Source organism: Morone saxatilis, unplaced genomic scaffold (genome assembly GCF_004916995.1).
Source record: "Morone saxatilis isolate NCDOM2014 unplaced genomic scaffold, NCSU_SB_2.0 Contig4, whole genome shotgun sequence".
NCBI lineage: Eukaryota > Metazoa > Chordata > Actinopteri > Moronidae > Morone > Morone saxatilis.
The window spans coordinates 9,165,755-9,192,529 of NW_023339984.1; the positions used below are offsets into that span (position 1 = coordinate 9,165,755).

Sequence of the window (26,775 nt, forward strand, 5' to 3'; positions counted from 1 at the left end):
TATTGTCAGTGTTGTTGTGGCGGCCAGCTTTCTCTTTTGACTGAACTTCTTGGTTCTGCTGTTTGCTTGCTGGTTTCTCCCTGGTTTAAGCCAATCTGCATGGACAGCTAGTTCAAAAACACATAGCTTTCTTCTCTTCCCCCCAACAATGACATGTGATCACCTCTGACTGTTGCTTTTGTTCTTGTTGATCTAACATGAAGTACTTTTTGTGTCCACATTTTCAGACGGCAACTCCAAACTAACATGGCAGTCAGACTGTGCGATGTGGCTTCTCTGCTTAGAAGTGGTTCGTGGGCGCCTGAGCCTTGGACTGGGGTCTGTGGCACTTCTTTTTTAAAATCATTTGGCCAGAAGGCCTGCTATTTGTCTCAGTGCTCAGGCCATACCAATGACGATAGCTCTGTCACATTTCAACGCTTAAATCAAACTAATCACGTTCAATTTGGAATTGAGGCACTTTTTAGGTTTTGTTTAAGAAAAGCTCCCAAGTTGTTGATGTTTGACTGTATTGGTATGGTCTAGACCTTTCTGCTACTGTCTACTGTGACGTGTTTATCTCATAGAATTACTTTATAAAATGGCGGCTTTATGGCCTCCATGTACAAATTAGTGAAAATGTGATTGCCTAAGAATAATATGCACAGTGGTGATTGCACTGATCTGCACATGATGAATCTGTTAATAAAGGATGACTCTTCATACATTAACTTGTCGCTGGTTGCCTTAACTGACTACCATATGGTTTAAGGCCTGTTGTCCGATGCTAGCGTACTGATGGCTTCCCATTTGGTGCTGCTATAGGCTTTGCTTATCTACTTTATATTGCCAAATGAAATGTTTCACTTTGGTGGCCACATTTTACTTTGAAAGATATGTTTAAACATGCCACTTACCAACTTTAATATTGCTTTATCAATTGTTGAGCTTCTGACAGATTAATAGATCACATCGCTGTCTCACTAGAAAGTCTCTTCTATTTGCCCAGAAACAAAAGTAGCAATCATGAATAGAAAAGAGGGAATTCATTGTGGGTTTTTTTTGTCCACCTGTGGTAGTGCTGTAAGATCTGACATTTCATATTTGGCCAGATATCTATGCTAAAGGCACAAATATACATCATTGAAAATCCTACCTCAACCCGTTCTGAGGGAGACAAAGTATTGACAGCATCACAGCTTCTACTTTTTAAATCTGTAAGGACCTATAATGCTAGTTCTCCTCCTAAATCATTATATTTCTACACTAGATTATGGTATTGCACAGTAAAAAGAACAGCATGAATAGTACAAGTTACAGTATTGTATGTTCCCTGCAACCTGGTTGCCTTAATTATATTTTGTGTTTAGGTTCAAAAAATTTTATTCAAATAAAAATTCCAACAAAACAATGTTCCAATGTGTGAAGAGTGTCCTTTTTTAACTTTGTTGGTATTTTTTCATTTTAAGTTTTTGCCTGTGTTTTTTGACTTTGACTTTTTTTTTTTTTTTCTGTCTCTTTAGCAGGTAATTGCTGCCATGGAAACACAGCTGTCCAATGGGCCAACTTGCAACAACACAAGCAACGGTCCTTCAACAATCTCAAACAACTGCTCCTCACCTGTAGAGTCAGGGAGCATAGAGGACAGTAAAACTAACTTGATAGTCAACTATCTGCCTCAGAACATGACCCAAGAGGAGCTGAAGAGTTTGTTTGGGAGCATTGGAGAAATTGAGTCCTGTAAACTAGTTCGAGACAAAATAACAGGTAACAACTGTTTGCATTGCTATGGCTGGTTAACCGACCGATACTATGTGCTCTGAATTTTATTCGCTAGCAAGTATGTGCATTCATTTTGCCATTAAACTGGCACACAATTGGTTTTATAAATATTCATATAAAATAGATGTAATGCAAGTTGAAAATGTTTACAAAAATATTTTTCCTCACTTATTAATAACATCAACGTTGAACCCCAATAATGTATCAGTAGGGCCCTAGGAGCAGTATTTTCCATGTCATAAGTTTGTCTGTTTATGCATGCACAGTATGTGTTTTCCTCTTTGTGTATCTGACATCTAGCATCATAAATGATGGCCCTCTGTACCCCCAATAAATGCAGAGGCCTTCGTTCTGAAAGTCAGCCTGATATTCTCCATAATGAGATGCAGAAGGATTATTTTCCATAATGAGTTGCAGAATGATTATTCTGCATCTCATGGAGAATATCAGGCACGGACTTTAAATAGTAGCCCTAGCGAGCAACAGCATAAGCACCACTACAAACAGGACTTTCTATTCAAAGAGGGTATTTCCTTCGATCTTTACTAAAGGAATTTTTAGAGACTCTCAAATTTAACTGCATTAGTACACTCTATATTTGGGCAGGTAGAAGACTTGGAAATTATTTCAGGTTTTATTGGAAGGAATGCCGCTGACTTCGCCTGTGTGACATAAGCAGGTAGATAATGGCTGAGGCTGCTGGATTCTTACTGCTTGCTGTTTTAGTCAAGGTTACCCAGACCTTCCTCCATCTGCTTCTTGTAATGCAGCCTGATGGTCAGGCACGCAATCCTCTCTGGCCTTTTTAAGGAGGTGTAAGCACATCTGTTTCATTTGCATTTGGTCCTGAAACATCAACAGTCTTAGTTGAGTGGACAGATCTTTCCATTGAAATGAGGCTCGAGTGCAGGGGGGTCTTATTGAGAAGCACTGAACTAAGAGGCTAATAATTATAGATTATCTTTATTCTTAGACTCCAAGGTAGTCACCTTCATTAATTTAACATGGAAGATGTGTTCCCAACCACATCTGGCTTTGAATTATTAATGTTTAATATTTCAGTGCTTATGTATAGCTGAACAGTTTTCACAAGTCTGTCTTTGCATGGTGACTGCTGTTCTCTGCTGCAACTAAAAGCTTTAATTGTAACAATGTTGTCAAATGCTCCAAGTATGTTTAGCTAAACTCTTTCTCTACTTGTTTCTATAACCACACGTTTTTTTTAGGTTTTCTCTCAAACATTGCTGTTATAGGTGCATTTGTAGTAAAGAAGTGCTCTAGATACAAGATTCACTGTAAACAAATGGCAGATAGAGGTCGACCACAGTGGTTGGTGTATTTCTGAAGTAGAAGGCTCTCATTATGTATTTACTGAATTTAGACTTTTGGCATGCAGCGCTGATGACAATTGTGAAGTGTGTAGTCTTGCATGAAATAAATGCTCTTGTTTTGCCATGCATACAAGAAATGCATTTGATTGTTAATGTGTGAAATGGGTTGAGCTGAATTGACAAGTGATCCTCGTTTAGAATCAGTGTTCATTACAGCCTGCTTAGGTGATTGAACATAAACATGCTTGATAGGTTGCATATTGTAGAGCAGGTGTGATTATAGCACTCTGTAGATTTAGATTTTAAGTAACATAACTAAACCTGTTGTGTTTTGACCAAGAAAACAATTTGCTGCAGTCCCCTGATGACTCAAATTTAAAGACTAGCACTTGAAAGTCAAGTTTGATCTTTTCAAGTGATCTGTAAACAAAATAAAACATTATATTTTTGCCAATGTGTGGGTTCCCCTGTAGTGCTGTATGTTTGCCTTGTTACTTTATAGAAGCAGTTGATTTTAAACACTCACTAAAAGCCTGACCTTGTAGACTTGAATGTCGATTTAGATTTTTGGCACTGGTTGGTTGTTTACAGGGCTTTGAAATAGTTGAGGATTTTGTTTTATAGATTTTGATGTTCTGATTCTCCAAAGTAGATTTAATCACCTACATAAATTGCTTTTCTTCCAACAATGTGACAAAAGTTGAATGTCTGTACATTTAAAGGTACAGTGTGTAGGATGTTGTGGTATCTAGCAGTGTAATTGCAAATCACAACTCCCTTGCTTCACCTTCCCCTTCCAAACGCAAAGACAAACTACGACAGCCATGAGACGCACAGAAAACACAAATGCCTCCCATCTAGAGCAAGAGGCAACTGAAAAAAAATTATTTGAAAACCAAAATGGAATGAAGACTTTACTTGAAAAGAAAATCACACAAAGGTGTCATCCATGTATAGGAAAGTAGAAATGTGCATGTCCATAGTATGAACACAATAACAAACCTGGTGTTTTTAGTGTCCACAGCCATTTACATCACATTGTCTCTAGCTTTTCTGAATTTTATTTTAAGTCAGATATTTGTTACGTGAAAATTAGAATTTATATATATATTTTTTTTTTTTTTCAATTTGAAGTCAACAGTTCCTTTTTACAAGTGGTGCAATCGTTGTTTGTGATTATCCTCTATTTATTCAAGGGACGTTCCCTTGTGTATATCAGTTGTTTATTTGACTTGTCCTCTGCCTTATGCAGCTATCCTGTTCTAGAAAATCCCAGCTGTTGAGTTGAATAGAACTCCTACTAGATCTGTGTTTATGTCCGTGTGCAGCATCACAGTCATGTTCAACTTTTATTTGAGCATTGGAAACTTGTACACATGTGCAAGAATTTGCATGTGTCATGTTAATTTCTAGCGTACAACTTTTAAAAAAAGGAGCAAGTAATGTAGGGTATAGAATTACACATGTTTCACTTCTGTTAGATGGGATTAGGGTTGACAGTTGCACCAGCATCTTTAGTGAGACAAAGTATGTGGATGGGGTTTTGTTTACGGCACCATTCCAAAGGCTCTTAGCATCAGTGGTGATCTGATTAAGAGTAATTAGCCATGTAAGAACAAATTGCCTTTTTATTAAAGAAATACAAATGCAGCCAGCTGGAAAGGGTGAGTTCTTAGCTCTCCGGCTGGCATTAGATACTTGTCAAACAGGACACCTAAGGAACGCATATTTCTTTTTATATAAATGTATTAAACAGCCTTGACACAAACAAATTTAAACTTGGTTTGCTCAAAAAACAAAAACAGGACTCTGGTTCTGAAGGAGTTGCTAAAGTTTTAGCATGCCCATTATTGCTCTAAGTGCTAGTGCCAAATGTATGTAGTGTGTGTCACAATTTCAGTTTGTCATTTTTGGTCACGCTTGCAAAATGTAGGGTTTAAAAACCCTTTAAAATCCCAGGACTGAGTGTGAGAACATGGGATTGATCCCCACTGCTGAGCAGTAGTTTTTGTCAATGCATTTCTAAGGCATTTGATTATACAAGTTGCAGTATGGATTGATAATGGACTGATGACCAGCTTTGCCCATCAACAGTATCTAACCAATAGACTGTTAAACTTGTATTTTTAACCTATAAAAGGTTGAATTGGGGTGGGAAAAACAGACTTAAAAACTCAGTTGGGAAACAAATTAGGCCCTTAATGTTATTCAAAGCCTCCTAGTCATATCTCAGGAATGATGCTCTGATTTCAATTTCAGCTCTACATAAAACCCGATCCCCTCCAGACTGTGTTGCTTTTGTCTCTCCCTTGGCCCTGTGGCAATGGATTTAAGCCAGCCTACATCTGTGTACTGGTGCTACATCAGATGTTGAGTAATCACCAGAGAGATGCATGCTTCCTCTTTGCTTTAAATGTTCTTGCCTTGGCTGCTGCTGTTGCAGCAGCTTAGTCTTTGTGTCGTTTTCCTCCCACTATGGGCAGCACTAGTCTTTTACTGGAAGCTGGGTGCAGTTCTCTGTTCTGAAAGTGCATCCTAGCATGTCTCCCCTACTCCTTAATGACAGCTGAAAGTGAGCAAGTTGCTCATTACAGGAAAACATTGAAGGGCTCCCAGTCTCTACAGCAGATGTAGCGGATAGTAGATGTTCCATATGAAGATATCAGTATAGGGGCGTAATGTGCCCACATACGTACAGTAGAACACAGCGAGGCAGGCGGTTTGCCCTCCAGGCTTAAGTAAAAGTGTCATTTCACCAGTTAATTTCAAAGGCTTGGCAAGTTTCTTCTAGCTATGGCAGTCCCTAAGATGCAAGGTGAAATTAAGTTTATGAACCTTAGTTGATCACAGCAAAACAACCCATGAGAGCAGTGACTCATGGTGGTAAGACTGATAAAGCCAGTATGGATGTATACAGGGTGTTCAGATGTACAGTAAAGCTCAGTTAATAGCAATGCTGCAGGCAATATTTGACAGTTGGTTGTCAGTTTGACTAATACAATTTATATCAAATTTGTATACTGTCACAATGTCATACACAAATTAATATAGTTTATAGTCTTAACACAGTAAACAACTAAAGCAGCTAATATGACCTCTTTAGAAAAACACCTTGAATTTAAAGAATCTGAACAGTCTCTCTGGACCTGTCTTGTGCTTAAATTTGATAGTGTGGTTTGTGAAAATATGAACTCCATCTTATCTCATCTAAAGTTTTTAGATAAAATTCAAGTTTCTTATAGACTGTATTAATATGCTGAAGCTGCTTGAGCTGGTGAACTTGACCGGCAGTGGAATTGCAGAGAGACCCAGCAGTGTGGGTGGAGGAAATTGAATTGCCTCTGTGCACATAAAGAGTGGGTGTCAATCTATTGTACATTTTAGAGATAAACTGTAGAGGGAGGGGAACACATTGAGCCTCGGCTACTGCACTGTGTCAGAGATGAGTTGGTGTGAAAGCAGAGCAATTGCCTGTCGTTTTTAATTTAAGACATGTTCGTCAAATAGTCGCTTTGAGAATTTACTGTAGGTTATAAGCCAAATAGATGTTTGTTGGAAATGGGCTTGTGACCTCCTGTGTTCTTCATGCTCTGCCAAATAAGAAATAAAGATCAACTGTTTATCTGTGTGTCAAAGTATTACTGACACTTTTGATACTTTTGTATTTGTATTCACTAATGATTCATAAAAGGCAGTTTTGTCCATATTTAGTGGTAATACACTGTTGATCTTTGTCCCTTTTCAGTTTCTATTAAGCGTGACCCTCTATGTATGTTCTGGTCTTGTGGTTGCAGGGCAGAGCCTAGGCTATGGATTTGTTAATTACGTGGACCCGAAGGACGCAGAGAAGGCCATCAATACCTTAAATGGCTTGAGACTTCAGACCAAAACCATCAAGGTAAGATGTTGTGCAAGGATTTTTTTGTTTTTGTTTTTGTTTTTTTTAATCACAGACAGGCATCGTCATGTACATTTTTATCTCCAATAAGCTACTGAAATATGTTACCATTCTGTACCGGTTGCAAAAATCCCAGATATGCCGTTCATGTCTAGCTCCCTAGGTTGGAGTCGAGGCATAATGAGGCTGGAGAAATGTGGGGTGGAATGAGAGCCTATTGTTAATCTGGGCACATGCGGCTTTGCCTGGGCCTCAAGTAGAGCAGAACTGTTTCTATGGTTGCATGTGCTGTAGCACTGCTTTATGCCTTTACAGGGAGGTGGCTACCATTAGCATTCATCAGGCAATGTAGCACTCAATGTGCTGGTGGGAAAAACTCATTTGCTTCATATAGTGCTGCAGGATTTGGGGATGGTGGAGGCAGATTATTAGCTGTGATATTTTTCGCAGTGGTCTTACAAGGAGCTAGCCAGATCCCTTCTCACATCGGGCAGAGGGGTATTAATGAAAATGTCTGAGCAACATTTTGTGATTGAAAATACATACTTGAATAGCACCAGATTTGTCAGTTGTATGCTTGATTATTAATGTATTTACCATTTAAATATTGTATTGACAGTTAAAGATGAGGCGTGTTATGAGCCAGACCAATCAAACAGAACACATTTCTTTTCTTTCCACCTCTCTTCCTCAGTTCATACCTCTGAAAGTAGAACATGGGAACATTTTTTATATATTTATCACACATCCAAAACTCTCTAGCTGCTCTGTCAGAAGTGCAAATAAACCCCAGTGAGGTAGAGGAATATACTTTGCAAATATTAGCATCAAATGAAGTGTGAAGGTGAGACTGGGACGGAGGCAGGGATGAGTAGAAGCGAGGGAGTTGCCTGGCTGTGGGCAGGGAGCTCTAGCTTTCACGTTTACTTTGTCAGCCTTCCTTCAGGGCAGGAACAGGTAGAGTTTTGAGGTGGGGTGACCAAGAGGAGCTCTTATTGATCTGAGAGCACATAAAGGAATCCTTTTTATTGAAGGTTTAATTAAAGTGAGGTGTTGTTTGTTTTTTTTTTTTTGTTTGTTTTTTTTCTCCTCCTTGCAGAGAGGGATAATATATGTGTAGGAGCATTCAACATGTCTGGTAATTAAATGCATTACTACTACATTACCACATACTATTCAGTCAATTGACAGTCGTGTCACAAGAGCCTGGAGCTACCAGACTGAGGGAATAGCAAGATGGAGCAGGATCTTGACAGATTTTTTTCCCTTTTCTCCACCTCGTAGTATTAGTCTACAAAACCATCCTCAAGCCGTTCCTTCTGCATGTTATTGTATAAATGTCTACATGACTGAAAATGGGATGGTTCACTGAAAAAAAAAAAAAAAGAATTTATGACTACTCATGGGTGTAATGATGTATTGATCCACAGGACTTGGTAGATGACTCTTTGGTCCCCCTCTGTTTTCTATTACTCTGCTGTGTTTATGGACAAATGTTGATTAATGCTGCATATCTATCTGGCCTGGTGCTGGGCGCTCTCCAAATATGTCCTTACTTTAGAGACAGGAAGGGGTGAGATTGGTTTTAAGAGGCAGCCACACTGCTCTGTCTATAGAAATTTTCAAGAAATGATAAATTTACTTTAAATGAGAGCTGTCTAGACAGGCCTGATACGGCATCCATCTCTGTCAGGTTTCCAACTGAGTTGATGGACATAAAATGTGCCAGTTTAACTTTTTTCGAGACAGACTGATTTGTCACTGTCCATTTATCCGATGAGTCATTATTAAGCATGCACTGGGGAAAAGAAAAATAGGGTGACAAATGGACTGTGGAGCACACAAATTATTGTGGTGCATCACCCTATTGTTGTATGACTTAAATTATTATAAAAATAGTCAAATGGAGATAACCTGGCATAGCAATGGGATGAATAGAGGTTCCCCCCTGTAATTTGTATGAGCACAGCTCATAATTCAACAAGTCAACAAATCTGTAAAAATCTTGTCCACTGACCTTTTTTCCTGTCATTCTGTGTTTATGAGCAACAAACCAATGTCAGCCAGTCCATATTTGTCTGACCCTCTCCTCTTCCTCTTGTCTGTACATTTGTAGAGTCTCACTCTAAAACTGAGCAGAAACTTTTTGCCTCAAGTCATGCACCTGGAGCAAATCAGTAATAATGATGATAATAAACAATTACACTGCATCCTGAGAAATTGAAAGTATGGTACAAACATTTGAACCCTCAACACATAAGATAGCTGTTGCGTCTCCCCTTCCTGTACAAAAATAAAGCCAATATTTACCAGATACTGCTGGTGCCATCTTGCGCTTTTGACGTTGAGGTTCCTCCCATACGCCCGGTCGACTCAATCACAAGCCAGGCTGAGCTGTTAACATGACATGAAACCTCCTTTTTATAGCTTCAAGTAATTATCAAATTATCAAAACCATGTTCCAGAAAAATAAACACTTAAAAATAGAATAGTGTGAGAACTACCTAAAATGACAGAAACCATCTTTGGGCGAAAATGTATTTGATATGCATTTTGTTTTTGTTTGGCCCATGTCCCATCCCCTTAATTGCATAACCCGTTAGATGTGATTACATCAGCAATTGAATGCAGTATTTGTTGCGTACATTGTAACATGCGGTCTGCATTACATATATAGTATATTTAAAGTAAACTCAGCCTGGTTAAATATGACTTAGTGTGGGTCGCAGCGTCTGTTCTTCTGTTAATTTGAACAAAAGTAACAGAAGGTGATCGAACACAATTTTGTACTACAGGTATGCAAGTTCATTACTGCATGTTCTAAAACAGGCTTTAATGTAACGGTCATCTGAACTGTCTCCACCTGTAGGTTTCCTATGCGCGTCCGAGCTCCGCCTCCATCAGAGATGCAAATTTGTACGTCAGTGGCTTGCCAAAAACCATGACTCAGAAAGAACTGGAGCAGCTCTTCTCTCAGTATGGACGCATCATTACCTCACGCATTCTGGTGGACCAGGTGACTGGTGAGTAGGACATGACAGCTGTCACACGGTTTCGCTTTTTCCTTCTTCTTTTTGTTCCTTTTTTAGTTTGCTTCTTTTCTCCCCCTCCCTCTCCCAGTGACTTCCTAACAAAATGACACATCCAGGCTTGAGAAATACATCAGAGGTTGGTGGTATGAGGTCCCCAAAAATGCAATTTTCCACTAGAGGTGTTCATAAATATGCATAGATGGATAGAATATGAAATTGGTGTAAAGTAGCAGGACTCAATGCTTTATAATTCCTTTTTCTGTCCAATCTCCCCTCTGCCTGCACTCGCCTTCTCTTGCTTTCTCCCCCTTTCTCTTCCCATCCCCAAGGTGTACATGCAATGCCCATTTCATGGCAGGAACTGAAATGCATTTAGAGCAGTTATATTCTCTATTTCTCAACTGTCATGTGGAAGCAGAACCCTTATGAAACACTAATAAACAGAATCTTTCACTGAGACATTTCCCAGTGGTTCTGTTTCTGTGTGCAGCAGACACATGTAATATTCTTTGAGGCATGCATTATGGGAATGGTTGTCTTTATTTTTCAAACATAAAAAACGCTTGTTTCTGGAGAATTCACTTTTGCTTTTACTTGAGTATTAATGGAACAATCTGTGATTCAACTGTAAGAAAAGAGGAAATTCAATCACCAAAATCCAAAGCAAATCCTGCTGTTCTTCACAAACAAACTAATAAAAAAGTTACTCATTCTTTCTGATGCCTTTCACTCATTGACAGAATTTTTTCAAAAGTGAAGGAAAAATCTGAAGGCTGTCAGTAATTTTGAATGTGAAGTAATTCAATGTCAATAGCCACGAGTAGACCACCTGTAGTAGACACACACCCCCTTAAGTACTGAATGTTTAGCAGCCAGCCGTCGCTAGTGTTACAGGGAGGGATGTCCCCCATTTATTTTTTTTTTTTTTAGCCCCGATCCGAGTTAATTAATATCTGCCAATACCGAGTACTGATCCGATACTTGTACTTTTCTTTTAGATAATACAGTGCAACCAGTACATTAACGTTCTTAAAATCAATCCAATGTCTATGCTTGACAATTGAATAGCTCTGCATTGCATTAAACAAAAAACCTGCATTGAAGATGTTCCTTTTAATTTTTTTACACAGTAGTATAAAGGCATAAATAAAAATTATAAAAGTATAAAGTATAAAATGGCAAACCCTGTAATCTTTTTGCCTTGAGTTTCTCTTTCCAGTGTTTATTGCTTCAGTGCAGCCTTTGTCTGAGTTACCTTTTAATGAACTGTAGGGGGGAAGTGGCAGCAAGGCAGTAAAAATCATTCATCTGCTTCTCGTGGTGTTGCCATAAAAAGTAACCACAGGTCTGTTTTTTTTCTGTGCCCTTTAAATACATAGTCAGTTCAGTATATTAAATATTATTGTGATCAGATTATTTGTGAAAATTAAATGTTAAGAATACTAATAAATTCTGTCAGTTTTACAGCGCAGTTTTTAAAATGAGGGACAAAGTCTAATGCGACCTCTGAATACAGTGGCTCTCAAGGGCAAAACGCATACAAGAATTTAAGCACAAACATTAAGGAAATGCACTCCAGATCAAATGTTGAGAGACATGCACTTATTAAGCAAGAGAAAATATCAATGAGAAATGTGCAGCAAGATGAAGTACTGGAGTGACAGACCTCTTTTTGACTTTACTTTTTTGAAACTAAAGCTCAAGGCTGATTGGCAGGCAGCAGGAAAGAAGACTAAGAGCAAAAAGACATGCGTAGATGTCCCAAGAGGGCAGTAAGAGGTAAATAAATAGAAAGGAAATGTTTAAATGAACTTATAAGTTTAGTTGGCTTTTCTGTTATGTAAAAGATTTCTGAAGTGGAGCGTTTTACCCAAAACCGCTAGCCCACCACACTGAAAAGTAATGTAGCCTGCTAATGTTACCTAGTGAGTTACTATGACTGCACACAGAAATGACTAGCTACAAACTAACATTGCAGGCAGTGGCTTGCAGTGACATACCTTCACAGCAGAGGGTAAAATAACCATGGAGGAAAAACAGGTAGATTTGTAATCCGCACATCCCAATAAATGTTTTAAAGTTACTCTTTAAGCTGTGTCAGTGAAGTTCATGCTGCAGATGATTGATTCATGGCTGTCAAAAAAAACCTATAACTGATCATGTTCTCTCCTCAGGTGTTTCCAGAGGGGTTGGCTTCATTCGTTTTGATCGGCGAGTTGAGGCTGAGGAGGCCATCAAGGGCCTTAACTGTCAGAAGCCGCCTGGTGCCACCGAACCCATTACAGTGAAGTTTGCGAACAACCCGAGCCAGAAGACCAGCCAGGCACTGCTGTCCCAGCTGTATCAGTCGCCCAATCGAAGGTACCCAGGACCCCTCGCACAGCAGGCACAACGCTTCAGGTAAAAGGGGCACACCAAAACAAATTTGATTAGAGCCAAGCCTAGTTAATACTGCAACTGATGTCTGAGGCTTTTTGAAATTAGCATTTAAATTGTCTCACAGCAGTATTATGAAAATATTCTGTGATGGAGCTCATCAACACTCTGGACAGAATAATTCATCCCCATATTCACATTTTTAACTTTGCTGTGTTCCTCCTGTTGCTGATGTAGGCCTACAACACAATTGGGTTTGAGCAGATTTTGACAAATATGAAAATGAGATGAGGAATATTCTGGTGGATAAATCAGTAGAGGGTCGGAAAGTTCTCTTTTTGTTGTAATCGGACTAGTTAGTGAGCATAAATGTGGAAATGAAAAAGCTGCAGTATTTCCAGCCTAAACTTGGCTTTCTATATGAAACACTTGTCTCCTGTTTGCTGTGTTGTGTAGTCTCAACAGAGATGAACAAGTTCAGTCAACAAGTTAATAGGACATGATAGTCTTGGGATTCACTTGAATGGAAATATTACTCATCTCTGTAATCCTGTCAAAACGCATCATCAACCCCATAAAAAGCTTTCTTTATAATGATATTAATGTATATGTGTTGTGTTTGTTTCTTTTTAGGTTGGACAATCTACTGAACATGGCCTATGGAGTCAAAAGGTAAATTGATTTTCTTTTTTAGATTTCCTAGTCTGCTTTAATTTATCCGGAGGGATACATTTTCTTTCTCCTTTGTTTATATTTTCCTGCATGAGCTCTTGGCAACATTGCGTAGGTAGTTAACACTGCATAAGGTAGCACTGATTCAATATGAGGTTGTTGATCAAAGAAAAATGCTTTTGTGTGCATGCATTAGTGCTTCTCTCTACAAATATATATATATACATAATCCAGTTGGTGTGAGTGAATTAGGCTGTTTGTTCTAACAGCAAGTGATGTAAATATTGACTGAAATGTAGATTGTTACGAGTATAGAAGAGAGGGCCGGTGCCACCCATGCTCCTAGGTAGGAACCAGTGATGGGTGCCACTAAAGACCACTTGCAGTCACTTTCCCTGCCTCAATACACCAGAGCTGATGAATGCTGGATTGTTGGGGCATTTCTCCTACATTGAACCCACCGTAACTACTTAACTACCTTGATATTCACCGGGAGAACAAAGCACACAACAAGGCCTTAGTGGCATTCAGAGCCAGGACCTTCTGAATATGAGGTTGCAGACTTAAGCACTCAGCCACCAGGCTATATAGATTGACTGAGGCAGCCTGTTTCACAGTTCAAAGCCATTCAGCTGCAGAGAGACTGTGCTGCTGTACAAAGATCGCATAATAACAACACATTGTCAATTACCTCAAGCATAGTTTTTATTGCACACTTGCCAACATGTATGCTGCTACTGTTTGTCTGATCAGTGGCCGTGATGATGGCCTTCTGTCATATTGGCCAGACTCTACAATTGTACCTTTAATTCCTTCTGTGGGTACAATCAATCATTTGCACTTTAATTTTGACTTGTAATTATTTAATGTTGCTGTCTAAAATAAGGTTAGTGACAGTGATGCAGTCAAGTGCTTTAATCTTGACATAATGTCACATGTCTAGATTAAAGCATTGTCTACACTGCTTGTCTACATAACAAAGGACAGACTTTTACAATCTCTTACTTGCTATTGCACAAAATTGCATACTTGTATTTCGAGCTCCATACTTTTGCCTTGATCTATTATGGACAGCCCTGTCCTGTTTTAAACTTTGTTGCGTCATACGTCTTTCAGGATTCGCCAGGATACCAGTTTGTCTAAGTTCAGTTTTATAAGAATGCCTTCCTCGAGTATGATTGATGTCCAATCCCCTGAAAGCTCAAAGGCCCATCACCAGCGACAATAGACTTGTGATTTCTCTTCTGCCCTGCTCATTGGCTGACGTCTTCGTTGCCAAATCTCTCTGTGTCCTTGATGCTGGGAGCACACCTGTCATGGTGGATGTTCCCTGAGAGGCCAACTGGAGCAGCTAATCTTATGTGACACCTGCTGCAATAATTCATAGGCTTTCCATGCACTTTGAATTTTGTTTCTTCAAACTGCAAAACCACATTTACCAAAAGGCCAGGGCTTTTTGCATGCCTTTTCATCCAGTCTTGGCACAAACTTCAGCTTTAATGATACTTGGTTACCATTATAATTTGCCACTTTTTGTTTTTGAAGAAATCTGTGCTGCTGTATTTGTAGCTCAAAAAGATGCTATAAAAGAAACGTGAAAAGCTGGCTTTATAATCTCCAGCTCTAGTATCGGATCAGAATGTGTATATGCAGGTGACTTATCTGTGTAGACTGACAGCTCAGCTTTTTAAAATTCTTTTACTTGATACCTTATTGCCCAACTTATTGCTACTTATAAAAGAATATCTCATCTGATCATCGAATGGAGTTTGAAAAAGAGGCTTCTGAAATGAAAGTAGGGCGTTAACGCTGACTGTAGAAGCAAAGTAAACACTGCCCAGAAAGAAGCATGGCGAGCGCTGATCTCTGCAGAGACTTGTCAGATTGTGTTAGGCTTGTTGGCACGATCTGTTGTCTAATAAAAGGCCCATTTTGTCCTCATTTTGGCTCTTGCCTTGAACCATGTTACCTTTTGTCTTTTACAGCAGGTTCTCCCCCATGGCCATTGACGGGGTGACCAGCTTGGCTGGCATCAACATCCCGGGGCACGCAGGCACTGGCTGGTGTATCTTCGTCTACAATCTGGCTCCAGATGCAGATGAAAGCATCCTTTGGCAGATGTTTGGGCCGTTTGGTGCCGTCACAAACGTCAAGGTTATCCGCGACTTCAACACAAACAAGTGCAAAGGATTTGGTTTCGTCACCATGACTAACTACGACGAGGCAGCCGTGGCCATCGCCAGCTTGAATGGATACCGCCTTGGGGACAGAGTGCTGCAAGTCTCGTTCAAAACCAACAAAACACACAAAGCCTAATACCCACTGAGATTGTTTCTAGAAAACTCAGCAGAAAATGGAAACAGAAAATGGAAGCGCATCGACCGTATCTTTCTACATTAGTAAAAACAGCTTTGTAAATCAGTGTTGCGAAGAAAAACAATATTTAGCGTCCAAAAATGTGATTTTTCTTTCTTTTCATTGCTACGCTTTGAATCTTCTCAATATACTTTAAAACAGGAAAAAAATACTGCAGGTTTTAATGCCTGTGATGTTGAATTCTCTTGCTGTCTTTACAGATGGACCATCTAAAACGTTACTATAGGTTTTGTCATTTTGTTGCACATCTGCTTTGAAACAGTAAGTCTTGTAAGGTTATGTGTAGTGATTTTCTTTGTATTTCTCTGTGTCCTGATTTGCCTTACGTGAGTTATGCCTTCAGTGGTTAGCAAGTACTTACTTTGAACTATTTGCAGTTATGTTGATTTTGTAAGTATTCCGTTTATTGTAATATAAGTTGGTTATTGGTTGGCTGCATAATGTTGCTTATTGTAAACTTAACGGATAAAAGACAAAAAAAAAATTCTTAAAGCAGTACCTTGCCAAAGAGCTAAGAACCTCTTTGATGTGGGTTTAAAAAGCATCTATTTTTATAAAAAGAAAAATTTGGAGAAACTTTTTACTGGACCTGGAACAAAATATTTTGACTTGGATACTTTGAGAAATATCTTCATATGACACCTTGTGAGCTTTTGAACTTTACAGGAAAGTTTGCAGTGGTTGAAATTTCTGGGGAGATTTATGATGTAAAAGATACCTTTTGAGATCTTTGTATTATCTTTAGATTATAGAATCAATGGCAGTGCTGGTTTCATTTGTAAAATCATCTGTGGGTCCCCTGTCATCCTGGTTGTTATGACTAGCAACTGGCTTTCCGATTTGATTTGGAAACGGACAAAAATACAAAGGTTTATTCGCAAAAAAGTGCATGCAAAATTATAACGTGGAGATATCTTAAAAGGTAAATGGGGGGGATAAAAATCAGTTCTTCCTAAAGGATTCCCTTCAGACGGAGCTCATGGTGTTTTGTGGTGTACCTACAATATATCATTAGACTGATTTTGTCTTAATATCAACCAATAAGGGTTTTTACATACTTTGTATGAAAGATTGAGGACAAGCCAATGAAGGCAGCAGCTTAAGATAACCTAGTCTGAAGAATAGAACGGATTACTCCTGAGCTTTGAGCTATGTAAATAAGTCCTTTTTTATGTTGAGTATTTGGCAGACTTCTTTTGGTTCTAGTTTGGACTTCATTGGAAAGTGTGATATTATATATATCTTTTTTCTTTTTATGGAGTATGTAAGGCATTTTCATTTTGGATATTAACCTTTTTCATTTTCAGTTTGCCTTCAGTTGAAAAACTTGATTTGTTGTCCTATGGACTAGCATTACAGTGCATCAAATTTGTTGGTTGTTTGGTCTGTAGATAGTCTTGCTTCGTAAAAAAAAAAAAAAGGTATTAAACTATAGACATATGTTTTGTTTTTTATATATAAACATTATAGATATATATTTATGTGGTAAAGAATGGATATAAACCACAGTTTTGAACTATTTGATTAGTTTTTTTTCATACTCATATATATCCGTAATGCATATAACCTGTCTTTAAAATCGTAAAAAGGTGTATATTGCTTTATTCACTTTGGGGGAAGGTCAGTGAAGCAGTTCCATTAACGATAGCAAAATTGGTTGCAAGAGTTTGTCGAACATCTAACTCATCTTGAACAAACAATGGAGGCCAGTGGAGCCTTAGATGCACTGAATACTGCACCTGCATCCTGCTTGGTATTTAAACCAATTACTAGTCATGCTTCCCCTTAAATGAGCAGTGTGCTATGCATTATATAATTATCTTTGCAACTGCTTTTTCTTGTTTATCTATTCCTTCTTTGTGTTACTTGTAAAAGTTAAATTTAAGTCTAGATGAGTTGTGATACTTGCTGCTGTGGGGTAGAGACGACATTTTTCATGCCTGACCTGTCATTGTTGAAAATAACTTTTCTTTTTCTAACTTCCTCATGATTATTTGGTCTTGACAAATTGTGCTGATGGTCCGGCATGAAAGAATGTTGCCTCCCACCCCTCTTATCTCAATTCTAAATATGAGAATGATTATTTATTTGAAGTTGTAAAGTCTAACTTGGTTCACAGCATTTTTGGAATAGAATATCTTTTGAGTATTTAAAAGGATGTACATGTTCTTTACTTTGTGTTTGGATACTTTGGATTTTTTCCATGTTCAGTACATCAATAAATAAGTTGAAGGGCAATGCAGCTTTGTGAATGGATCCCATCATTCCCTTTTTCCTGCGGAAAAATGTTTTTTTTCCAATTTAACGTTTAAAATGTCAGCAATTCCTATTTTTCACATCATCATAAATGTAATTTTTTTTAAACTTTTTTTATCACTGTGCTTATGTATTTAAGCAAACCCGTTATTTTATTAACGGCTCTGCGCTCTTAAAAAGTCTTTAATTCACATACTGTCTGCTTTCAAATGCACAATTTAAAGGAATAGTTGACATTTTGTAAAAAAAAGTGCTTATTTGCTTTGTCTTTCAGTGTGTTAGTTGAGAAGATCAGTGCCTCTGTCTGTACAGTAAATATGAAGCTGCAGCCAGGAGGCGTTAGCAGCCAGCTAGCCTCGCTCTGTCTGAAGATTTAAAAACAAAAATCCACTGGAGTCTTGTTGCTGTTAGCGGAGGAAGTCACCGGTCCCGGCCAATAAACGGTCCAACGCTAAAACCATATATTGTCATTTTTACACTTTGTAGTTTGGTATGGGTTAAACCGAAGCGCTGTAGCGTTCATTAATAAGCTTGGGAGCTCACTGCCAGTTGTTTCTTTTTTGCAACCTTTTGCTTAAAGCTCAGCTTCCCCTTGCTGCTACTCTTTCTAAGCTTGAGACATCCATCTTCTGATGTAACTCTGCAACCAAGCAAATAAGTTTATTTCACATAATGTCAAACACTGAATTGTACTGTACTGACTTCCCTTGTTCTAGTTCCTGCAATACCCATTGTTTATATTAGCAACTTTTTTTTGTCAGACATCATCTGGTACTGTTTAAATCAGCTATTAGAACAAAAACTCATGTTCTGTGATAGTTTTTGGTAGTTGTGGCTACACTATTCGACATGTACTTTATAGTGAAAAGCTGCGCTCGCAGATCGTAGCTTTTGTTTGTCTTTAATTGCTCAAGGAAAAACAAATGTGCAGTATTTTAAATACACTGTTTTTAAAGCTTTTCAATTTCAAATGTCTGAAACATTCTCACCTATTCTACCACAGCAGATAATTGGGGCAGAGTTCATCTGCTGGTTTGAAGGTGCTGTCACAAAGAGCAGCGCACGGCTTGAAGGAAGAAGCCTGATATAGAGTATTGATTTTTCTTTTTTTTTCTTTTTTTTATCTCATGCTCCACTTGAGGCAGACAGCCTCGCTGAAGATGAAATGGCCTGCTTTGAAGTGCGCTTCCCCACCGCGCAGCCACCTCACGCTGCCCGACTGTCATTTTAGGGGCATTGCAAGGACGCAGCCACACGGCCTTTTTTGTAAAGAAAGCTTTAAAGCACTCACTGTTTGGGTAAAAAAGCACGTCGCTCAGTTTAATGAAAACAATATTTATGGCATGCTCAATCATGTAGTCATTTTAGCACAGCGCTAGCAGAAGATAAGGAGGCTAATCTGTGTGCTGCTTAAAAAGCTTTCAGAGTCTCCCTGATATTTACTGTTCCATTAGCCTGCATGTTAGACCAGAAGTAATCTTTCCTGACAGCAGTTTTTACTATGAAAGAAGTCATTTGTGCAGTTTAAAAGCATCCCGCGTGTCAATGTTAAGGTTGAGGGGGTTTGTTGTGCTTTACTGGAAACAGATATCGATGTGAGGAGCTTTGGCTGACTGACAGCGTGTTTGTTTCTTATCTGGCATGTTTTGGGGCTCCCAGCTGAAACTGGTCTTACCCTGGCAGACAAGTTATATGACTAAGCATTGTTTAGCTATATGTTGTGATTACATGCTGCTAGTAAAAACAGGATTAGGCTTCAGCGGTTAATGGCCATCACAGATGAGTGTGTTGATGGTCACGTCCCTCTTTGACGTAAAGAAACCGCTTTTCAGTCAGTGCAGTGCAAGGAATCATTGGGGCTTTTGACTGCCGCTTGAAAATTACTTTGACTACTTATTGAACGCTTTGGACAAGCTGTCTTTAACATCGCAAAATGAAGTACAAGGAACCGAAATCTGCTTTAAACTTTGAGAGGGGGACACTTTTTATCTTGAGTGACGTCTCGGTGCTTGCTATGCAAAGACCAAAATATTAAATTGTGTTTTGATGGAAACTGCCAAATCATAACTAACCAAGACCATAAAGGAAAAAAGTCTCATTACCTTGCTGTGGCACCATCTGGTCTGTCTAATGCATTGGTTCCCAAATGTTTTTGTCAGACGCATCCCCACCCCCCTGTCAGATGAGCTCGAGTACTCCAACAGCCATCTTCATCTTCTTAAACTGGATATTATTTGGCACTATTTGTAATAGAGAAGTAAATATTTGTTCTACAGCTTTCATACAATTATAATGTCAGTCTTTGGGTCGGTTAGGACGTTTTTTTTATTTAATTTTATTTTTTTAAATCAAATCAAGTAACCCCAGTTAATAGAAATAAGAAATAACCGGTTAAAGTAAAATGTTATTTATGCTGTCTATGCTATTTCAGCTTTTTTCACCTTTTTGCATATTGGTTGCATTTTCTAGGGTATATAAAATCCTTTATCCTGTATGCCCTTGAGATACAGTAGCTGTAAGGTGACGTAGCTTTCACCTGCAGTTCCCACATGGCCAGTATGTGGAGAGATTTGCACTCCAGCAGTGTGTCCACGTTTTTCCTTACCCTACATTTCACTTTGTGTTAATGAGGAAAATGGTCACATGGATGGTCCCTCCATTATCATACCTCCCTCAGAACCACCCCCTTGCACTTACAAACATACATGCTACATACTTTAGCATGGTATGTAATGGGACAGGAGATAAATAAAATATGCTCGTACATTTTGTCCAGAGCTGCTGATGTCAGCAGAGTCACGTAAACATATTTGCATACGGTCTGTCTGCTGATGTGATTTATGGCCCACCAGGTTTTCTATTAGGCTCATTTATAATTTGCATCTACCCTCCTGTTCGGATTCCACAGTAAGACACAAGGCCCTCTTTCATCTCATGGTTTTCTCCAGTTGTGTGTTGAGAACAAACAAATATGGGGGGTATGTGAAGTAAAGCTAACGTATTCTAGACTTCAAACACTGCATTAATAACAAACTCTCAGTAACAGTACAAACAGTAAAATGTCTCCTTTAAGCCATAGACAAACATCTTCTATTCTATTGTGTGTTCACTGTGGCAGATTGACAGTTCTGACCTAATGCAGTTACAAATGTATCTAAATGGGAGTCCACCAAAGTAATTCTGAAACAGTGAAACATGGCGAGATGCATCAATCCCCAATCAGTCACACACATCCTGCAACAGAGTAGCTACAGTTTTGGGGCAGGACTGGGTTAGATTAAATGTATTTCCTTTCACTACACTGACCAGTATCGAACATAATTTTTCTCATATGTGAAAATAATGTGAGGACCAGGACACAATCTGTTGCTATATTTTGTTGTGAAGACCTTTAACCCTCTATGTCTATGGTAAATGGCATGGCATCTAGCCGGTAAACCAGTTGCCAACATATAGTTCAGCGTCCTGTTTGTGTGGTTAATACTAGTACACAAACCTCACCACTCAACCCTTCTGCATTTGTGTCATTCGTCTCTTTCTTCTGATTTACAGTGTGCTCCGTGCGCAGTTGTTCACGGAGTATTTGTCCCCTGTAGAACATTGTCTTTCATCCACCGATGAAACGCTCTTGAGCATTTTAAATGAAAAGGCCTTTAAGCTGATTGGGGTGGAGTGGATGAATAGTGGTCCTTTATGTGACTTGTATATGATCCCTTTAATGGCCCGGTGTCATGGATAATTCACACGTAAATTCACAAGTACCTTCTCCTTTGTGTGAGGTTCTTCCATTAAGCATGGCCTAAAAATATTCTTTTTAAACAGCGGTGATGGAGGGTTAGACATGTTGCACCTGTTTAAGAGGATAAGTGGTGATGAGCAGTCCTTGTTGATTGCGCATAAATTCAAAACGAGTGAAATGGAGTTAAAGTAGCATTTTTGTCCAGCTTGAAATTAATTAAATGTTGAAGTTCAAAGGAAATGAGACCTTTTTTATGTACAGCATGCAGAAATGTCCCTCTGTTCTTGCTGCCACTGAATGGAAATTCCATGTGGCTTACATAGTGTCATATACAATGCTGAATGCTTCTCTTTTGCATCATATTTCCATTTCTCAGACATCAAAGACGTTCGGCTCAGAACAGGACCTTGTTCTGCTGTCTTCCTATTTCTTGTAGTCCACGGTCAAACATGTTCAGTGATTGGATTTAAGTTCTTACATCACAAATGGATGGAGCTTGGCTTCCTCCAGCCCTGTCAGATCAGCACCGACTTCCATCAACAAGGCTCCATCTATCTTCTCTAACGACTCTTACCAGGGCTCCATGTTATTCTCCCTATGAGGCCTTGGCACCTCCGTTCCATAATGAGGCAGTGAAGAAAAGGGGTGCAGATTAGAATAACAGCCTTAACTAATCCATAACAGGCCGATGAGGCGCCACGTTTGGGGGAACCGTGTCATTTCTCATTTTGCAGTGCCATGGCAAAATCTCTACTCTCTCTCTCTCTACCCCCACGCAAAAACAAGCCCCAAGAATAGCTGCTGTGGCAAGCCGCCGGCACGAGGACGGCAATCAACAAAACATAGCTTCTTCTGCTGTCTCTCTCTTTCCTCTCTCTCCTTTTTCTCAGCTCCCGCCAATAGTCTGAGGAGAACAGAGAGGAAATCCATGCCACTGACTGTTGACTTTGGAAATCAAAGATGAGTTTCAGCTCGGAGGAAACTAATGAGGACTCCAGTCCCCATCTCAGGGGCAGAGGCTGTTCTGCCAGTGATTGCTATCGATAAGTCTTGTTCTTTAGTAATGCTTTCTTGAATCAACGAGGCTTTCCAGCCAATAGTTTTTGAAAATGGGTTCATTTCTGGCTGAAAGTGCTCACGAGGGGCCCCTGCTGGCCAAAAGAATTTACAGCAGGCAGATTTACTATAGATTTACACAGTGGTGCAATGAGAAAATGTGCAAGAATATTTAAATTAAGTAAAACTGATATAACAAAAGAGAATAAAAACACTTTTTCACTGAGAACTAGTTAATCTGAAAAGTTTTGTGGTGAATGTTGAAATACCCCTTGTGACTTTGAACTCAGGTCAGCTTCTCTTTGGTAAAATGGTCAACACTGTTTGCTTTTCTAAATAAGTTTAAAGATTAAATCCATACCGTCCTGCAGTTAAAGGTCAAATACAGAATTATGTACAGTATATTTCATTTTAGACAAAATTTACATTTGAAAAGACTCACTGAGCAACAAAGTTTACAAAGTGTGTCCAATTTGCAAGTCAAAAATGTGTGTATCTACACAAACCGGATATTGATTGATAGGATCTGGGGCTTTTTGGAGTAAAACATGTTCATAAGTTATGTGAAATTATGACTGAGAGACTGATGGCTTCCACCTTATTACATTTAAAGGATGGGGAAGTGGGCTTATCTTCTAGAATTTAGCTTCACATTTATTGCAGTTAATGCTTTGACATAGATCAGTTTGTATGCACAAGCATGCTAATTCAGTATAAGTTTATCAAAAAATGCTAGTTTGAAGGTTAAGATTATTTAATTTTTAATATTATTAAAAGCAAGCTACAGTTTTTCGATAGCCAGGTGTATACCTTGAGCATTACAGTATATGCTGATGACAGTTGTAATATTATACCTAAATGGGATTCAATTTCATTCATATATAGTGAACAGGAAAGGACCAAAAAGAGACCCTTGGATAACTCCTCTGTGCTGACACTGTAACACAATTAACCATGAAACTGCCAATCAAAGCAAACGGATGAAAGCCTTTCTAGCAAGGGCAAACAGGCACACTCATGCCTAGCAAGGCTAAGTCCACGAGTGGATTCAAGGACTTTTGCTTGTTGTGCAAATTCAGTCATGTAGTTAATTAAACATTTACAGTTTTTATAACCACTAACACAGCTTTCCAATCTGGCACTGATGTCCATAAAACAATACTAAACATTTTATTAGCTATCATTGAGAACAAAATATCGTAGCTGCAGCCGCTGCACTGTTGTGAGTTTCTCCTCTATTATAATGTCGATGATACGTGTCACTGTGTTGTGCTCCTGTTGTGTAGCAGCCATAGCTGGATTCAGCATGTGTCAGGTTCTCTCATCAGTAGCACAATCTGATGAGCTGCTGCAGTTCAGCCCATTTGCTACCACTGCAGCACAATGATATGAATGACAACGGTGGCCAATGCAGGGCACCTTCTGTCAGGTTTACTACAGTAATTTAATTTTCCCTTTGACTGCAGCAGTGGCATGGATTTCCTCTCTGTTCTCCTTCAATGTTTTTTTTAACAAAGCGACCAAAAGCATGTATGAGGACACAGAGAGGCTTTTTGGACACTCTTGACAGATTGCAACACCCCACTGTGCATGCTGATATATGCATGAGGCCTTGATGAAAGCTCAGCATGAGTGTGCCTGTTTGTCCTAGAAGTCAGTTTCAGCGTGTTGCACATCTGGATGCATTTTGCATGTTAAAGATGTGTCCATACATTTATGCAATGTGAGTTTTGCATTGCGGTGTTTACGTGTCTGCTAGGCTGAGGGTAGCTGCCGGCTGCTTCGCCAGCGTCTGTTCTCCTGTAATAACGTCTGATTTAAGGTTGACCAGAGCACACCAGGAATAGTGCCTCGTCCCTCATTTCCTCTGCAGCCAGTGGAGATGAGATCTCTTCACAATATTTACCCAGGGAATAATGATGTTTGATTTGACTCTCTTCTGGGTGTGTCTCTGTTAGGGCTATTTTCATCCACTGCTGCCACTGAGAGAGAGAACAGACAGAAGCCATGTCCGCAGGAAAAAAAGAAGCCTCAGATCATTGTTTATAGATGATGCTAAGTTGGTGTATTTCTGTACTTGGCCTTCAGAATAAGGAGCTGCTGTGTTGCACTGTTGGTAGCGTGACTCACACTCAGTTTCTCAGCTTATTGCATTTCACTTAGATGCTCCTGACCATCTCAGCTTGCATTCAATGTGAAGATGCTGAATCGAAAAGTTGTTCCAATAGCACAGTAAGCGTGGACAAAGACATGTAAAAAGGCCCTACAACTCTCCAGTAGTACAAAGGGGTAGGACATCCCCACTGAAAGACTCCCATAAGTCTTTGAGGCTGTTATGTTTCTTTTTGGCCGTTTTGCCATTATATCGGTCGATTATATTTTTTGTTGTCATTTTACATATTTTTGTGGTAATTTTGAGCCTCTTTGTAGGGATTTTTGCATCTATTATTGTACATTTCTTGTGATTTTGCATCTCTTTGTAGTCATTTTGTTTCTCTTTGCGGTCTTTTGCATCTCTTTATAGTCGTTTAGTGTCTATTTTTGTGTAATTGTTGTCATTTTGCATCTCTTTGTAGTCGTTTTGCTTCACTCTCAGGTAAAGCTAAACTCTCAGGTGTTCTCTCTGTTTGCAGTCAAACTTGAAATGAGGAGTCACTTTCTGCCGAGGGTCCCCCCGACTCCTTGGGTCCCTAGTCCTGTGCCTACTAGACTTGTTCAGTAATCCATCCATGACAGTGAGTAAAACATAATGACCTGTTTTTGTGAAGCTCCAAAAATGAATTAAATAATTTTTAATCATCAGACGATGAGGTAAACATGGCATAGGGGAAAAAACAAACCAAAAAAGGGAACACTTTAAACTAATTAGCTTTTCTAACAAACACTATTAAAAATGTCCATTTTGATTAGAATTTATTATGTGTAGCGGCTATTCAAAGCAAAAGTTGGGCTTGGAAATCCTCCTGGGATCGTGGGTTGTATTTATCCACCTTTAGTTTCCTCAGCAGCTCAGCTTGAATGCTACAGAAACGCAGCGTAGTATTTACCTCATTACAGTCTGCACTCTCTCTGAGGAGCAGAGTCATTTGCATGGCTGCTTGTCAAACCATGTTAATATTGACAAAGATTTGCTCCCATTTTAATCATGCCACGTAAAAGGTATACAAAGTTGTTTATGACTGCTCCACCGCTGAGCAATAGGCACATTCTGTACTGCAGTGCACATTAAAGAAGATTGCACTTTGTTCCGAGCAGCAATTGCAAATCACAGACGTCAGAGAGGTAGAGGAAAAATAGATGACTGCGATGGCAGTTTGTGTCTAACGAAAATGCATTTACATATTAAACCACACAGCAGCATGCAGAGGCTCTGTTTGAATTGCACGCTCCAGCCTGCCTTCCCTCAGTGTAAGGAGTAGCAGGGGCCTCGCCGCTGTGACTGCAGTACCGTAAATTTGAAGTTGTTTACGGATGCTGCCATCTTGGTGCGCTCCGGGAGGAAAACTTGGAGCGGGGCCATTTACCGGCAGCTTGATGAGAGTGCAGTGAGGCGAGTTAATTAATACAACATCCCTGGGCCCACAGGCTAGGCTGCAAAGCTAACCCAGGAGGGAGGAAGAGATAGAGAGAGGAAGACAGAGAAAGGGACGGAAGAAAGGACAAATCATGCGTGGGAATCGTAGATATGTACAGAGAGGATAGAAGTGTGAAGAGTAAGGCTACAGTATGCCAGGACTGTAGGAAACACAATGGGATCACACAACTGAGACATACTGACACGGCTGAATTAGCCATCTTAATCAAATCTTATTGCCAAGATCAGAATACGGGATATTTCCATCTTTAAAGATGGTCACTGTCGAATTAAGAGATCATAGTGTTTTTCGCCAAGAGACATGGCAGACCCCAACCAATCATAGAAAGTAGAGACAATTTTTTCTTTTTCCCATACCTTTTCCAATACAGAGTACTGATCTGATAAATGTGCATTAAAAATATATTCACAAAACTCCTAATAATAGCCAAGGGCATTTATTTGCTTAAATCACTGAACTCCCTCTGCCTTTATTAGGGACAGGCTTCTATTAGGGACAGGTGTTTGATTCCTTTAGCACAAAACTTTTGCTCAGCAAAGATAGGAAATACTGTCAAATTGTGCTGCTGCTCCTGAGCTTTGTTGAGAAAATAACTAACAGCTTGAATTTCATGTCGTACTTTTTTCTGTGCGTCATGGAACTTGAACGTGAACATTGTTTTGCGACAGCTCAAGATTTACGG

General features: G+C 39.2%; 1 protein-coding gene across 5 annotated transcripts in view; it reads left to right on the forward strand.

Annotated features, from left to right (window-relative positions):
• The window catches only part of elavl2 (ELAV like neuron-specific RNA binding protein 2), a 30,531-nt gene extending 12,843 nt beyond the window's left edge, over positions 1-17,688 (forward strand). For 2 of the 5 annotated variants that reach the window (XM_035674860.1, XM_035674857.1), the window contains exons 2-8: positions 228-318; positions 1,503-1,746; positions 6,887-6,990; positions 9,860-10,013; positions 12,197-12,422; positions 13,032-13,070; positions 15,056-17,688. In XM_035674860.1, coding sequence (XP_035530753.1) covers positions 247-318; positions 1,503-1,746; positions 6,887-6,990; positions 9,860-10,013; positions 12,197-12,422; positions 13,032-13,070; positions 15,056-15,386 — 1,170 coding nt within the window. In that variant the 5' untranslated portion in view covers positions 228-246 and the 3' untranslated portion in view covers positions 15,387-17,688. The remainder of the gene's footprint in view (positions 1-227; positions 319-1,502; positions 1,747-6,886; positions 6,991-9,859; positions 10,014-12,196; positions 12,423-13,031; positions 13,071-15,055) is intronic. The other 3 variants (XM_035674859.1, XM_035674858.1, XM_035674862.1) reach the window with 3 other exon arrangements.
• Positions 17,689-26,775: the final 9,087 nt, after the last annotated feature.